At 36.9% G+C, this 17,500-nt stretch overlaps 1 protein-coding gene across 6 annotated transcripts in view; it reads left to right on the forward strand.

Moving 5' to 3' along the window:
• Nucleotides 1–17,500, forward strand: part of LOC109060371 (E3 ubiquitin-protein ligase HECW1) — a 65,878-nt gene that overhangs the window by 31,524 nt on the left and 16,854 nt on the right. For 4 of the 6 annotated variants that reach the window (XM_042714018.1, XM_042714019.1, XM_042714020.1 and 1 more), the window contains 8 exons: nt 3,674–3,816; nt 4,154–4,254; nt 4,923–6,278; nt 8,773–8,874; nt 12,054–12,204; nt 12,807–12,916; nt 13,646–13,767; nt 15,609–15,794. In XM_042714018.1, the coding sequence (XP_042569952.1) occupies nt 3,674–3,816; nt 4,154–4,254; nt 4,923–6,278; nt 8,773–8,874; nt 12,054–12,204; nt 12,807–12,916; nt 13,646–13,767; nt 15,609–15,794 (2,271 nt within the window). The remainder of the gene's footprint in view (nt 1–3,673; nt 3,817–4,153; nt 4,255–4,922; nt 6,279–8,772; nt 8,875–12,053; nt 12,205–12,806; nt 12,917–13,645; nt 13,768–15,608; nt 15,795–17,500) is intronic. The other 2 variants (XM_042714022.1, XM_042714024.1) reach the window with 1 other exon arrangement.

Consider the following 17,500-nt stretch of genomic DNA (forward strand, 5'->3'; position numbering starts at 1 on the left):
TGTTTACAAGGTTCCATCCAATGATTATTTGCTTTTTGTATGCATTTGTTTAGTTTCTTCACTTTAATGCTTAGTTTTGTGTTTGTTCTCTGAGAATGCAAAATAAATGTGGGGGATAAATATAGGATAGATAGTTCATAAAGGAACCTTCAAAAAAATATAAACTACTTACATTTACTGTACCACAATTGCCATGTGGTCATATTCTGTGTCTTCCAGACTGTATTGTGAGTGAATGAACAGGCTCGAGCTGCCATACTTCACCTGATTCAGCTGTACTACCCCGGGTTTTCTTATCCTCTGGTAGCGGTTTCAGATAGCTGGTGTGTCAGTCTGTAGCGTGTGTGAGATACTCAGCTCGCTGTAAGTCAGTCAGCGGGTGAAATATGGGCCTCATTTCTCTTCACCGCTTGGCTGAACTGGCTGAAATCCAGTAGAGATCAAATGAGAGCCACAGAAGGTTTTCACCGGCGGCCCTTTGGGGGTTAATAGCACCATTTAATATCTGGTAGATGAAACATGACCTGCTGAGTTTCCCATAGTGCCTTGCTGCCTGTTTACTGCGGGAGTCTCAGAGTTTTTAGCTAGTGTTTTAATCTCAGTGACTGCATATGTTTTATTAATTTTGTTTCTTCATTTCCTTGGAAAATGGGTTGTGGATAACCTATAATCTCTGAATAGGAAAGGAGACGCTACTGTAAATAGCTATGACACAGTGGGAATGCCCCTTGAGGGTGGCGATTGTCTGAAGCCCGTATGGAATCACACCAATTCATTGGCTGATGGCACGCCACCCACTCCTCAGATCTACTGCTGAAGAAGTCCTTTTGGCAGTGCAAGGAGCTTGGCAGTGAATGCAGTGTCTCATTCCCTGTTCAGAGAAACCTGAGATGTTCTCTTTCATAGGTTCACTCAATGCTGCATAGCTATATGATGCAACGATATACCACACCCGTCAGGCTAGGCGCTGTGGCCAGGCACAAGTCAGGAGATGGACACAAAAACATTCCAAAGGCTTTATCAATGCCTAGAAGAACAGTGAAGTCTATTATTAAGAAGTGGAAGGTATTTGGTAATAAAAACAGACCCACCTTGGATCGGGACATTGCTCCAAACAGATGAAAGAGCAGGAAAAAACTGACCAGAGAGGCAACCGAGAGACCTACAGCAACTCTGAAGCAGCTGCAGGAGTTTATGACAAAGAGTGTCAAAGCAACAAGATGTGATTATTTTAAAGGGGTGATTCTTTTCTATACCCACTGTAGCTATATGACACTAAGTAGAGACACATATAGATCGATAGATTTTATAACTAATTTAACATGTTTTACATTTATGTTTATTTACATATTTCAGTTTGATTAATTAGAGATGAATGTAGTTCGATAGATTTTATATGTGTCTCGATTAATAAATATAATTATATTTTTTTGTTCATAGTTTATTTATATGTACCAATTTAAACAACAGTATTTATACAGTATATATTTTTTATAGAATATTGTGAAATGCCTCATGGTACATCCAAAAAAAATTAACAAATGAATTTCACTTCCCACTGTTGTCTTTTTTGCTGTTCAGGTTTAAATGTGAGACTTTGAGACAGCCTCACTACTGTTTTACTTGTAAGCTGCGAGCTGAGCTGAGATTTATGATGTTGCTTAATTTCATATTGCCAACAAAAAAAAAGCATTGCAAACCTCATGAACATGCAATACATCGCCCAACCCATCTCGTCCAGATGTGATTAATAACTCCTGGCAGGCGTTCGGCTCTTGATGAGTGGAAATATGTTTGCCCAGATGATATTATTTGGCTAGCGCTGACCCAGATGTTTTCCTGATGTTGATACAGAGAAGTCTTTCCACTGAGAGTGAATGTGAAATCTGGAGTTGGCCCGGAGAACATCAGAGCTCGTGGTTTTTGTGGATATTTTGGGTGTTTCTTCTTATGTCCAAAGCCATTTTCTGTCATCTCCACTAGTGGTCCTTTTTGTCCTGCTGACAATGCCTTTCTGGATCACAACTGTTGAAACCTACCAACACTGCCTCATACACTAATAATCACACACAAGGCCTGTGAATGTTACTTTTTATATCCTTCAACAAGGCTGAGAGCTGATCTTGATTCCGTGCATATTTATGTTTTAAATATATTTAATATAGCCCAGTATATTAAATGTATTTTGATATATACCTACACTGAACAATTCCAACAGAATTATCCTTTATATGACAATCAGAATCAAAATGAGCTTTATTCACCAAGTTTGCACAAACACACAGTTATTTAAGGTGGAAAACAAATGTTTTTTATGCCTAGATGTTGTAGTGCACAGAGATCTGAAGACTGAAGTGCAGATAGGTTGTGTCCAGGGTGAGAGGGGTCCATGATAATGTTAGCTGCCCGTTTCTTCATTCTGGAGATGCACAAGTCCTGAAGGTTTGGATTTTTGATTGATTTAATGAATCCTTGAGTTTGTTGTCTTCCACTCAGTTGTGGTCTGTCTCTCACTAGCATAAAGTGTTTCTGAGCCGTGTCTTTGCAGAGCCCGTTTGAGGACACATGCATTTCGTTATGGGAGCAGGGAGGGGGTTTGTTAATGTCATTGTGGCAGAAGCCGCTGAGTTTGGGCTTGTGTGCCACTGATTGAAAAGCCATCCTAAAAAGTCCTGCGTGCCTCCTTGAAAAAGAATCGTGATACTCTGGTTAGCTGCACAGGGAACAAAACAAGCCAGGCTTGTGCTTTCATAGACTCCATCACCGCTGCAGTTTTCTGATGGACTGTAGCCAGTATGCAGCATCCCAGAACACAAAGAATATTCTGTATCTCACACACACACACTTACAATATATTCTGATAAGCCAAGGAGTACAATAAAGACGATAACAATAGCCGAATCTGTTATTTTATTTTATTTATTTTATATATTTACAAGTATTTTACCTTTTTTTTTAAGTTAGAAAAATAAAAATTGTTAATGAGTTTCATCAGAATAAATGTCAGAATAAAGCCATGTGGTACAATAAAGTCAATAACAATAGCTGAATTGTATTTATTTTATGAATTTAATGTATTTTTTATATTTATATTTATATTTAGTAAATATTTTAGTATTTAAAATAAATCACATTTATTTATTTATTTATTTATTTTAAATTCTGATATGCAAGAGGTACAATACATTTTGATAAAAATTTTAAATAGAAATTTTATATTTTATTTTATTCATTTAATTATAAATTTAATTTGCATTTGACAAGAATTTTAATTTAAAAAGGTTTTTAAAAAATGTTTCATCACATAAGTTATTATTTTCTGATAACCCAATGAGCACAATAAAGCTGAAAACAATCAATAATTTATTAAACAAATTTTAATTTATTAATTATTTATTTTTATTTTATCATTTTTTTACTATGAATTGCTTTTTTTTTATTTTTTTTTATTTTTTTTATTTTTTTTTTGGTCAGGAATGAAGCAATATATTAGTAACATATTTCCAGTCCATGTGTTATTGAACCATCAGATTCCCTTGAGGTAACAAACTTAACGAAATAAAATGGAATTCATGCAGCACAAAGAGAAAAAAACCAAACAGAAAGACAGCAGTTAGCACAAATTTTTTGATGTAGAAACTGACTACTCTTTTTTTTATTTTTGTATTCACAGCGATTTAACTTTGTGTCCCTGCCAACGGACGTTTTGGAGATAGAGGTTAAAGATAAATTTGCCAAGAGCAGACCCATCATCAAACGCTTCCTGGGAAAGTTAGTTGTGCCTGTACAGAGACTGCTGGAGAAACATGCTATCGGGTAGGTCTCTGCTAATTCTACTGCTGATCATTCACATTTTATCTGACAGTATACCTGCTGAGGACTGCGATTACACTCTAATTCATGACTTAATTTTTCAAATTATTGGTCCATTTGTGTATCAATTTTTCCTCCAGGGCTTCAGTTTTCATAGGCCTAAATGTATCAATTTATTTTGAATGTTTACAAGAAGGTACTGTACATGCATTTAAAAGACTGAAAACGCATGGATAGGTTCCTTCAGTGAGGTTTTTTGGTGTGTCATTTGGTTTATTTTATGGTAAATTGCCTGTGGGATTTAAAATGTCAAGTATCCTTGTTTCTCGTGTGTAAACAGGGACCGTGTGGTGAATTACACTTTAGGCCGACGGCTTCCAACCGATCATGTCAGCGGCCAGCTGCAGTTTCGTTTTGAGATAACCTCATCGATTCATCCAGGTCTGCAGCATGTTTACTAATGCCTCTGTTATCTATCAAACAGCAGTACAAATACTGAGATAATGTTTGTAAGAGTTTTATTTTGGGAAGAACCATTCCTTTAAAATTCCTTTCCAACACAATCTCATGGTAATTTTTTTTTATTTTTTGTTTTGGTTTTGTTGGTTTGTTTGATTATTATTATTTATTTTTATGAATTTTATTACACTTTAGATTAGGGAACAAATATTCAATAACAGTTTTCCCTAAATAAACTCATAATTTGCTGCTTATTAATAGTTAGTAAGGTAGTTGTTTGTAGTAGTTATGTTTAGGTATGGAGTGGGCTAGAAATGGTCATGCAGAATAAGGCATTAATATGAGCTTTATAAGTACTAATAACAGCCAATATGCATGCTAATAGTTAATAGTGACTAGTGTTCCCTAATCTAAAGTATTACCGGATTCTCATTTGTAGGGGTGGACCTTCATGCTTACTTCTTTTCCTAAATGTTGTATGTTTTCAAACAGTTCACATTGTACAAATTCATACACCTTGTATGAAATAGAAACATTCTCCTGAGAGATTGGGTTGGAATTTCTAGACTGATTTTTTCTAAAGGTATCTTGTGTTATTTCGTAGCTGGTCTGTTTAACCATATTAACGGATTGCTTATTCTTTTTGGTAGATGATGAGGAGGTGTCCCTCAATGCAATGCCAGTCTTTGATATGACAGCTGACGAGCAGCTTGAGCAGGAGCTCAACGAGGACCTACCACCTGCTTCTGATCTGCCTATGGAAGACGCATTGAGTTTGGGACCTGACATGCTGGAGCCGCCTGCCGAAAGTCCTCCAGAGGTCGAGACCCAGGATGCCGTACTGCTTACCTCTCTAGCTGAGCCCAGTAAGGATACTCAACCAGAAGCAGAAGGATCCGCTGATGAGCTTCTAACAGCTCGAGGAGAGACACTATTGAGTGATGCCACTCAAGGAGAAACTGCGGAGCAAGACCCTGGAAAAACAGAGTCCGAGGAGATGCAGGAGGAAACTGTGTCTGAGACTCTTTTAGAGGTACTGGAAAACCATGAGGCTGAAGACACAGGTGAACCAACTGGAATAGAACCTACTGGAGAGCATGCAGAGGTTGAAGGAGGCACAAACTCAGAGCAGGTTGACATGAGGGTGGAAAGAGATGAGAATGAGGAAGAACCCTGTTCGCCAAGGATGCGAAGTGCCTTGAAGCGCAAGAGCCGTCCCTGTTCACTTCCCGTGTCCGAGTTAGAGACAGTTATCACCTCGGCCTGTGAGGAACCAGAGACGCCACGTTCTCACTACATCCGCATTCATCACCTACTGCACAGCTTGCCATCAGCTCAGTGCCACAATGACAGCCAAGATGAAGACGAGGTACTTGACCCAGAATCTTCAGAGGAAGTCACTGTGAAACCCCAAGAGGAAAAAGAGGAAGAAGATGAGGTATCAGAAGCCCAGTCTCCATCCATCGTGCCCGAGTGTCCTAGACCTTGTTGCAGGCGTACTCTACCACGTAGCCTTTCCATCGAGCGCCTGTCTGAACTCAACCAACTTTTGGAAGGCGAAAGGCCCTCACCTTCCACCCTCCGACTGGAAAGCGAACACATGGAAGTGGGTGGTGGAGTCGGAAGCAGAAGAGAACCTCGAGAGAGTGAGTGCGAACTGTGTGACAACTCCTGCTACAGCACTTCCTGTTACAGCACGTCCTGTTACAGCACTTCCTGTTACAGTAACTCAGGTTACGAGGGGCGTAACCACCTTTGCAGCCATACGCGCCTGTCTTCGGTTGACAGCACCCGTCTGTCGGAGAGCACCGTTTTCTCCTCACAGGAGGAAGAGGAGGAGGAGAACAGTGCTTTTGAGTCGGTCTCAGACTCGATGCAGAGTCCAGATATAAGGGAGCCAGGAGACAGGTCGGTTCATTGGAGGGAGTCGTCGTCAGAAGAAAGTCCCCAGAGAGAAGGGGAGGTGGAGATGTCACCAGTACCTGGGCCTAGTTTTAGGTCATCAGGTGAGGGGCCTTCTCCAAATTACTCAATGTGGAAAGTCTTGCTATACTCTTGGATGTTTGCTCAAATGTGCTGCTTGGAGCAGTTACTCAAGTGCACAGGGATTGTTGATATTTCATATTCAAAGAAGATCAGTATTTGATTAATTTTATCTCATCTTAGCATCCCATTAATCCAAGCATGACTTGGTCCTGGAGAGCCACAGTTCTGCAAAGTTCAGCTCCAACCCCGATCAAATTCACCTGAACAAGCTAATCAAGGTCTAAGGGTTAACCGAAAGCTACAGGCAGGTGAGTTTTTATCAAGGTTGGTGCTAAACTCTGTAGGACTGTGGCTCTCCAGGACTGACATTGGCCACCCCTGTGCTAATCCAAGGGTGTCCAAACTTGGCACTTTCCTGCAGAGTTTAGCTCCAACTTGCCTCAACACACCTGCTTGGAAGTTTCAAATATACCTATTAAGACCCTGATTAGCTGGATCAGGTGTGTTTAATTGGGGTTTTAGGTAATTTATGAGGTTGTTTGGCGTTGTTGAAGCTGAATTGTGCAGGCCTGCGTTAATCACAATGAGCAGTTGAGTTCATACATTCAGTTACTTTCATGTTAGCATCCAGCTAAATCAGCTCTGCTGCTGGAGACCCACTGTCCTGTCTAATTTAGATCCAAGCCTAATCAGTCACATCTGAACAAGCTAATCAAGGTGTTCAGTATGACTTTAAAATCACGGCCGGGTGTGTTGAAGCAGGTGGGAATTAATACCGTATCCCATTTAGTTTGGGAGATGGATGTCAGAGCTGGGAATTACATCACCTGAGTTGACAGTGTTGCAGTACACTAGTTGAAAACGCATCCATTGTTAGCAGTAACAGTCAATAAAAACACATACAAAGTGATATTTTCCATAGATAATGCCAAAGTATCATGTCCACAGATAGAGGTTGGATAGTACTGTGTGCACCACTGAGTTTATTGAGACACAGACGAACAGAAGTGCTAATCAACAGTATATTACTACTGATTCACTTATGTTGATACACTGAGATGCCATTTTGGATTCTGAAGTCAAGGTTGTTGCATTTCCTCTGAGCTTCCGAGTCGGAACGCTGACTTTAGGGGCATTCCATTTAAAAGTTCCTACTGGGAACTCAGAATTTATGACTTCTGAGTACAAATGGAATGCACCAAAAACTTAGCAGGTTAGTGGATCTCCAGGAGCAGGGATGAAGACCTATGGCTTACTGTGTACTAGACAATATAATGTAAAGAGTAGCATGCTTAATGGTTGTCACAATTCCTCATTACATGGCATGGTTAACTGAGCAAGTAGCTTCCAACTATGTCATGTTAGCATCCCACTAATCCCAATGAGCAGTTGGATTCGGAAGTTCAGTTATTTAATCATGTTAGCATCCAGCAAAATGAGCACTTAAGTTGTGTTTAGAGTGGAATGCTGACATACTGCATACTGCACAATTTACACTGTATGTTGCCTACTATTTTTGTGAGACAGCATACTTTATAAAATGATAAACATTTAAATGCTCCTCATTACATGGCATGCTTAATTAAGCTATTATTCTTTATTATAATTGTAATTATAGTTAGCAAAAGTGAAATGGCTGTTTTGTATGTTATTGTGTTAAATGTCTTATCCATTGACAGAGAAAGTAGTGTTGAAAATGCCTCAGATGTTATTTCCAGATCTATCATCTTCATTGCATTGTGGGACACAGTGTTCTATGCAGTTTGTTTTGTTGTAGTGTATATAACTGTATGCAGCTGGTCATCTGAATGCTTTTATACTGCACTGAATATACATACTGCATACTACAGAAGTATAACTAGTAGTATGGTACTGGACAATTATTGAAACACTCTCATAACACTGAACGCACTTTTTCATCCAAATTTATATGGTTAAGTTGTTGTGATAGGTTGTTTTTATGCTTCATTAAAGCACAGGTAGAATTTCTCACAGCAAAATAACATCATTATTAAAAGAAAGCCACACCACTTATAATTGCTGCAGTGCTGCTTGCTCGTTTGCCCAGTGTTGTGAACCTCAGGTACACCACTGAATATGATCTCTTCCTGTTGAGATCCAATAATGACTCTCTAATTAGTCTTTCACCTTCACTGACCACATTTAATTGACAGTCACCAGAAAGGCTACCTGGTCCATGATATCTCAGTGAATGTGTTTTCGAGATATTACATATATAGGGTGAATTCAGGTAAATTGTGTAATTTTTTGACAATTCTGCCCTGAATTCTGCCTATATATTATTAATTGCTGTGCTTCTCAACTTGTGACCTAGATTTTTAACACAACAGAGTTCAATATGTTTTTATATTTTTTATTGATAAAACATTAAATAAATAAATAATAATAATATATATAATAAATAATAATATTTATATATTGTTTTGTATATTGTGATTTTTGTAGTTTTTTGATTTTAATAAGTCATGGGCCTGTGTTTGATTTTGTTTGTAGGCAGTTGTCATATGCAATGCCGTCATCATGCAATCACTCAGCTTCCTGCTTTGCGGCCTGATCCCCATCATTACCCAAGTGTTGATGAACCATTACCATCAAGTAAGCTTTCCCAAGTCACACCTGACCCTCGGGTATGCCATTAACCTGCTACCTTCATTCACTTGGGAATATGTGTGTGTGTGTGTGTGTGTGTGTGTGTTTTTGTATGTATATGGGTCTACATTAGGAACATGTACAGACCACGTTTAAAAATGCCCACTCATTGCATCTCATCATTCATATCATTGTCTACTGCAGTGACATTCCCCACCCTCTCCTTTCTAACAGAAGTATTGGATATATAATAAAATGCAATCTGATAATACTTACAAAATCCCAGTCAAGCACCATTTATTCCATTATTCAGAGCAAACCAGTGTCGGGCTGTAGCAGGCATGTTGTTCACTCCAAACCTCAAGAGAAATGAACTCGCAAATTACTGTTTGGGTCTTAAAACCAGCTTGCATTTTTTCTTTCATCAGTGTTTAATGTTTGTGTTTTATAACATGATTTAGTTTTTTTTTTGCAAGGCATCGAACCCCCAACTGCTCCCCGGGTGCCGCAGCATAAAATGGCTGCCCACTGCTCCGGGTGTGTGTTCACAGTGTGTGTGTGTTCACTGCTCTGTGTGTGTGCACTTTGGATGGGTTAAATGCAGAGCACGAATTCTGAGTATGGGTCACCATACTTGGCTGAATGTCACGTCACTTTGTTTGGGCAAACAGGCAGGGCAAGAGCTTTCAAAAATGGAAAGAACACATGCTTTTGGTGTCAGAATTGATCTGTGCACTCTTCTCAAGAGCGATCTCCAGGGAACTCGGAGCACAGTTGACATAAATGAGCTTGTGTCTCAAGAGATAAGTGATGGTCTGAACTGAGCTCTCAAGGGCTTTCTTCACAGTTGCCATAGTGACACAGGCCACAAAGAGGCTGAGTATGCAAACTGCGTTTCAAAAGAAAGCTAGTTCATATGTTTTAAATTACAGCTACACAATGAATACTACTTTCAAAGCCAGTAATTATCAAATCCTAGTTAAATAGCTTGAAATAAAGACATTTTTAATAAGAAAAATGCTTAGAATAATTACATATAAAGTTACTAGCATGCAAGCATTTTGGAAAAATGGGTGGTTTGCAGTGCACCAATTGCAAAATAACTTCATTGCTATAATAATTTACCCTTCAGAATTTTCACATTTTGAGAATACAAAATTTTGGCATTTTGAGTGTATTCATAGTCCGGATGGACAAAAGCCGTCACACTTGTTGTAACGGTGTTTAGCTTTGAGTTTACTGTAAAATAGAAACACATATAAAATGTTACAAGGGGTTACAAAAGCCACCTTTACATTGGCACACGATAAAATACCAAAAATTCATATCAAACTATAAATAAATAAATCATTGTGATTTATTAAAGTAATATTTTTCTATCATATTTTGAAATTAAAGTTATATGATTTAATTTATATTATAAATTTTTAACAAATTTTATTAAATATAATATTGTATTATTTTATTGCATTTTTATATTTTATTATATTTTTTATGTGACATTGGCAGAAAAAATATCACCCTACCAGTTAAGAAACACTGATTTATGGCATAGATTGTCATAAAATTGTCATAATTCTCCTGTTTTTCAATTTTATTGGATTTAATATGTCCCTATTATATAGTAAAAAATGATTTATGGCATACAATACTGCAGAGAGCTTAAATGTTATTGATATATAGTACTATCAGCTCCAGAATGCTGATATATTATATATATGTATTATATATACGTCAGGAAAAAAAAAATGTTTTTCATCCATCTCTTTGTTGAAATCTGCAACAAACCTGTCCGGTTTCTCCAGTGGATAATGAGGATAAATGAATGGCTCACAAGGGATTTGTAATGTAGATTGACATCTGTTGATTGATTTCTGTTTACAAGTGCAGTTATTAATGTGGTTTGGCAAGCGTCTGTTCAGAAAGAGGCAGAGAAACAGGCACGCGTCACTCTCGCTGCTGCACCAGAGAGACTAATACATCAAATCCTGTGTGTGTGTGTGTGTGTGTGTGTGTGTGTGTGTGTGTGTGTGTGTGTGTGTGTGTGTGTGTGTGTGTGTGTGTGTGTATGTGTGCTTGTGTTATTTTGTTATGTGTGTTTGATTCTTTGTTTTTCAACATACAAGTGAGTTTTCATGCATATTTAATAGCTGCTTCCTTTCAGTTCATGACTGAATTTGAATTGAAATGTCTATTTCACACAAGATGCTGGAATTGGAATGACTGAAAGAATTTTCTTGAATTAAAATTTCACAGTAGCACTGTCAATATATAAATTTAAAAGTTTATCAAATATATCAAAAGTACAGTAGAATCAGTAATATTGTGAAATATTATTTCAGTTTAAAACAGCTGTTTTCTGTGTGAATATCTGTTAAACTGTAATATATTTCTGTGATGCACAGCTGTATTTTCAGCATCATTACTCCAGTCTTCAGTGTCACATGATCTTCAGAAATCATTCTAATATGATGATGTGCTGCTCGAGAAACATTTCTGATTATTATCAATGTTGAAAACAGTTGTGCTGCACAATATTTTTGTGGAAACTGTGATACATTTTATTTTTCAGGATTCACAGATGAATAGAAAGTTCAGGAGAACAGCATTTATTTGAAATAGAAATCACTGTAACAATTTTTAATGCACTTTTGAGCAATTTAATGCTATTTTGTATTATATGGACTATATATTTGATAGTAGATTTTAGAATCTTAGATGAAAGTTTTATTTAAAATATAGAAACTAAGTACAAATTATATAATTTCAAACATTATTATAATCTGTCTACAAATATCATGATAACATGTTTATGGGTAATTCATACTGAAGAATGAAATGTTATTAAATGCCAAACTTTTTTTGGAAATTCTTTGGATTTCACTCCAATTCTCTATAATGTTTGCTAACATCAATTCAAATTCAATTCAAATTGTTGAATATTCTATGCATTGCATACATATATATATATATATCAAATATACTCACATTTCACTGCTGGTTATATATGCTCTATATAATTGTGTATGTGACAAATAAAAAAATCTTCTTGAATATATATATATATATATATATATATATATATATGTGATTCATGTATGATATATTCACAGCCTGTGATTTAAGTTAAATTGTCTCTACTCGGTCTGACTGTATGTGTTTATATGCTTCTTATATATGAACAGACTGGGAGGCCAGGATAGACAGTCATGGGCGTGTTTTCTACGTGGACCATGTGAACCGCACCACCACGTGGCAGAGGCCCAGCCATGCAGCCAAATGCAGCAGCATCCGGAGATCCGGCTCCACTCACCAGATGGAGCAGCTCAACAGGAGGTACAGCAGGAGCGATCCCCAGACACTCTCTCATACACTCAGTGACTGCAGGATTCTTCTATTTGCTGATTTAACATACTTATTTAAAGCCTGCAGAATATTTTCTGTATTAGCCAATTATTGCAGACTTTAATCAGTGTAGATGAAACATTATTTTTATAATGATTCAGTTCAGTAAGGCTACTTTTGAAGCTGCCTGTATAGAAGCTTAGTGAGTATTTCCTAAATGTTTTGTTGTCATGCAATTGACCAGATTGGAATGAATGGAGCAAAGACTGCTTCGAGTATATTTGAGCTGATGCTGCCACCTACAGGACACACACACTGAATCTGTCTGTTCTTTTGAACTTTCTATTCATCTGTGAATCCTGAAAAATAAAATGTATCACAGTTTCCACAAAAATATTGTGCAGCACAACTGTTTTCAACATTGTCACAATGCAAAAAGAAAAAGAAAAGAAAAAAACTACAAAGGTTGGAAAAAACAACATGATGCCTTTCATGAGTTTTCTTCATATTACGATGTACTGTATAAACAGTAGATTGTTTTGCATTAAGAACGATGATATTTTGAGCACGATGTTGTTTTGTTTTGTCACCAGGTATCAGAACATCCAGAGGACGATGGCCACAGAAGATGAACCGGCTGCTCGTGTACCTGACAGAAACAGCGCTGGAGACACGGAGAGTGAAGCCACTCCACAAGCTGCAGGTTGGCCTTTCTTTCAGATGCTGTTTGATGAGCAGATGAGGTGTTAGCAGACAAGCTGCCAGAGAACAGATTAGGTGTCATAGAGCTTTAAGTTCAAGTTAAAATGTATGCATTTCCATTTATAATTCAAACAGAAAGTGAAATACTAAATAGAAACCAATGGACCCAAAAGAAGTCATTTTATGTGATATGATTTTGGTGAATTTTTTTATTAGTATAAGTGATCTTCTAAAATCTTAATTGGATGGTTTTATTGGAGTTGGTTAAATTGCTGAATATACATTAATTCCCAGGCCATATGAGATGTGGATGAGTTTGTTTCTTCATCAGGTTCGTAGAAATGTACAATTGCATCAGTGTCTCATCAATAGATGCTCTGCAGTGAATGGGTGCCGTCAGAATGAGAGCCCAAACAGCTGATAAAAACATCACAATAATCCACAAGTAATCCACAGCACTCCAGTCCATCAGTTAACATCTGGAGAAGACAAAAGCTGAAACTCATCCAGCATTAAGACGTTTTTAAATAAAATATGAGTCCATACTGATGAACTGGAGTGCTGTGGATTATTGTGATGTTTTTATCAGCTGTTTGGACTCTCATTCTGACGGCACCCATTCACTGCAGAGCACCCATTGATGAGGGTTGAATACATTTCCAGCAAATGTTCATTTCTGGCTGAACTATTGCTTTAAATAAGACATTGTTTGTGTCTGTAATGTCTGTAGATCAGCGAAGGGAAGGTCCCTCGTCTCCTGTGAATAATCAGAGCGTCACACTTCTGCTCCAGTCTCCAGCCGTGAAGTTTGTGACCCACCCAGAATTCTTCACCGTCCTCCATGCTAACTACGTAAGTCACGATGAGACGTTTTCATGTGTATTCTTGTGGTTTGTCCTGCAGAAAGCAGATTCAGACCATTTGTAGCCAGTGTACTGAGCTCACTCATATGAAAGTGGCTTTATTTGCTTCAGTGTATGCAGACACAGGAGTGCTGTGAGGATCTTACTGCGGTCGGTTCAGCGCTCGTGAACGGACACTGTTCAAGTAGATTGCACTTTAGTTGAAGGGTGATATTGATTGAACTATTTGCAGATTCCTTCTTTATTGATCGCATAAGCTCTCCTGCTGCCCTGCAATAGCAAAGCAGACAGATAACAGACATTAACAAGTCAAAGATAAAGTGCACGGAGACAGGAGTGGATCTGAGGGAGCGGATGTTTGTGTTCGAAAATTCATGATTACACTGTAGTCCCTGTGTGTTTGTGTGTGTGTGTGTGTGTGTGTGTGTGTGTGTGTGTGTGTGTGTGTGTGTGTGTGTGTGTGTGTGTGTGTGTGTGTGAGTTCGGTTTGATAATACCAGATTACTCACTGTTTCAGATCAGATGCACATTCACAAGAATATGCTTTAATATGATTGTCATAATCAGACAGAGACAATATTCTGTTTCCTAAAACCCAAATATGACCCAAAATGAAGAATTTTTGGCTGAGTAAAACCCTTTGCAAAAAAAAACGTTTGGAACAAAACATATCAAAAATAGCATTTGTTAAAGTTTGAAAGACATGCAGTTCATCCATGTGTACTGTATGTTTAATTTTTTAAATATGTTTTGATCTCATAATATTTAATCAAAATATCATAACCGGATCTTCTCGGTGACGTATGCAGGTCTCTAAAACTCCGCCTCTTCAAGCTATTTTTAGAGCCACGCCCACATCCCAACATCCAATGCACAGAACCAAAACCCGTAGTACATTTTTTCTTTTTTGATAATCTGTTACACTCGGATATACACCACAATAAGGAAGTCGCTACTTCCATTTCATCATGATTTTATGAACATTAAAAAGAATTAAGGAGATGATTAGATTACTGTCCACAATTATTCAAATAATAAAGCATAATAAAATGAGTGAGCATCTCCAGGATTTTATTTATTTAGTTTTTTTTCGTAAAAATATAGTTAAATATAGTCTCAAATCAAGATAAATTCACAAATAACAAATTTTTGTGCTAAATAAATAAATAAATAAAATAGTTGCCTTGTTTTTCAGTAAAATATTTAACAGATAAACATATCTGTAAAATTACAATAAAAATAAATTGAATTGTCTTTTAATTAAAATTATCTTAAAATAAATTAAATTGCTTCTCAGGTATTTTTATTTTATTTAATTTTTTTTAATATTAAATTGCTTCTCAGGTTTTTTTTATTTTTTTTTTTTCAAATTAAATTGCTTCTCTGGAAATTTATTTCACCAATATTTGCTGTTTCCACACGAGTATAAATAGCAGTAAATGATTTGGCATATGCAGATGTATGTGAAGCATGTAAGGTTTTTTTTTTTCAGAATGAAGGCTTAATCAGAATGTGCACCTTAATTAATTAATATGAGCAAATTATATAAATGTGGTCTCTGTGTGTTGATATTTCTTATTGTGGGTTTCTATTAATGCTAAATCCTATGAAACTGTAACCTTTCATTATTCACACACACAAACACACACACACACACACACACACACACACACACACACCCACACACACACACACACTCTCTCTCTCTCTCTCTCTCTCTCACACACACACACACACACACACACACACACTCTCTCTCTCTCTCTCTCTCTCTCACACACACACACACACACACACACACACACACTCACCTGTCTTGTTTCTCCTCAGGGTGCGTATCGGATATTTACTAACAGCACCTGCCTGAAGCACATGATTCTGAAAATACGACGAGATGCGCGTAACTTTGAGCGATATCAACACAACCGCGACTTCGTCACTTTCCTCAACAAATTCGCCGATACTCAGCTGGAGCTGCCGAGAGGCTGGGAGATCAAGACCGACCCGCAGGGCAAGGTGAGCTGCTCCAGACACACAACCACTGCTCCCCATCGATGAGCAGCTGCACACTTATGGAAAATAATAACAGGTAGACTAGCATAACATGAAACTGCTTTAGCGTTTACCAAAAGATTCAGATTAATGACATGTTTGTGTGTGATATTCTGCATTGGTACTCATCTTTGTGGACCACAACAGTCATGCAATGTCCTTCAGTAAAATATAAGTTAAAGCACTAAAATGACTAAAAACTAAAAAAAAAAAAAAAAAAAAAAATTATTCTAAATAGAAAAACATATATAATAAAATTGACAAAAGCACATAACAAAATTACTAAAACTTAAACTAAAATAGAGCTGAAAACTTCAATATTAGATGAAAAGATTAAATTTCAAAAGCATAAACGAAAATTTGAAACGTTGCCTGTCAACTAAAATGTTGAAGGTGAAGTTCTAAAATTGCTGAAGTAAATACAATCCAAATCCATCAAACCTATGAACAGTACTGTTATAGTTAGTTGAATGAGCCAAATGCATGAGTTACAAATGCAATTTCATGCAATGTACACAAGTTAAGGAACAAATTGTAAATGCAAATGTTCAAAAAAAAAATTTTTTTGGGGGGGGGTAATTATTGACTTAGAGAGACTAGAGAATAGAATATATAAAAGTACTTTTGTGACTAGTCCTCGGTTTTTAACTCAAAATCAATCAAATCAGTGCAGTACTATTCTTTAGACTCTTACCTTGTAGATACAAGTTTACAGTATATTTTAATACATATAAAAATTCTAAAAGGTGTGCATTATTACAGAGACCTACATGAACACTTCACAGCTGGTTGTGTTACTGTAAGTCATTCTCCTCAAATGCTATTGAGCTTTAAATTATGATATATTTTGTGTTTCAGCCCATTCAGTAGTGAAATAAACAACATATTTATATATGATTTGACAGTTGTTTTACATAAATATCAAAACTCTAAAAGGTGTGCATTAAAACTGAGAACTACATGAGCACTTCACAGTTGGTTGTGGTACTGTAAGTCATTTTGCTCAAATGTTATTGAAGTTAGAAAAGTGTATACCAATGTCATAATGTAACTTGAACTTTAGAGACGGTCCCTAGATTTGGGAACCTCGACCGTCGGGAAACAACACCTCTGGCCGTTACGTTGTGTCGTTTGTGAAGTCACAGATACTGTACGGACAATATGGCTCAGTTTTTCTATGTATTTTGCTTTGTTGAACTGCAAAACTGACTTTACGTAGGCTATACTGGATTTACATGTATTTCCTGTCAGAGGGAAAGCCACGCCCCCAGCTATGACACGACCGACCAGGTCCACCATCTCATTAGCATGTTGTGCAGAGGAAAAAATAAATGGGGAACTACGTTCAGAAATAAATTAGTGATTAAAAGAAAACAGTTAGGATGAGTTTAGCATTTCCTTAAACATTTTCCACTTGGCTACCAATTTATTTTATTTATTTGACTACTTTCATCACACGTTTAATTATTTATATATGCATTTAAACAAGAATGGGTGCATTTATACACACATTTATTTATTTATTTGCTTATTTATTCATTTATTGTTTTTGCAGGTTTAGTCCTCCATACAGAAATGATCATTTGAATAAATAAAATCTAAACAATTTTCTATTTTTCTATTTTTTTTTTTTATCTTATAATTTGCGTTGTGGGCTGTTCCATTAGCGC

Source organism: Cyprinus carpio, chromosome A24 (genome assembly GCF_018340385.1).
Source record: "Cyprinus carpio isolate SPL01 chromosome A24, ASM1834038v1, whole genome shotgun sequence".
Lineage (NCBI taxonomy): Eukaryota > Metazoa > Chordata > Actinopteri > Cypriniformes > Cyprinidae > Cyprinus > Cyprinus carpio.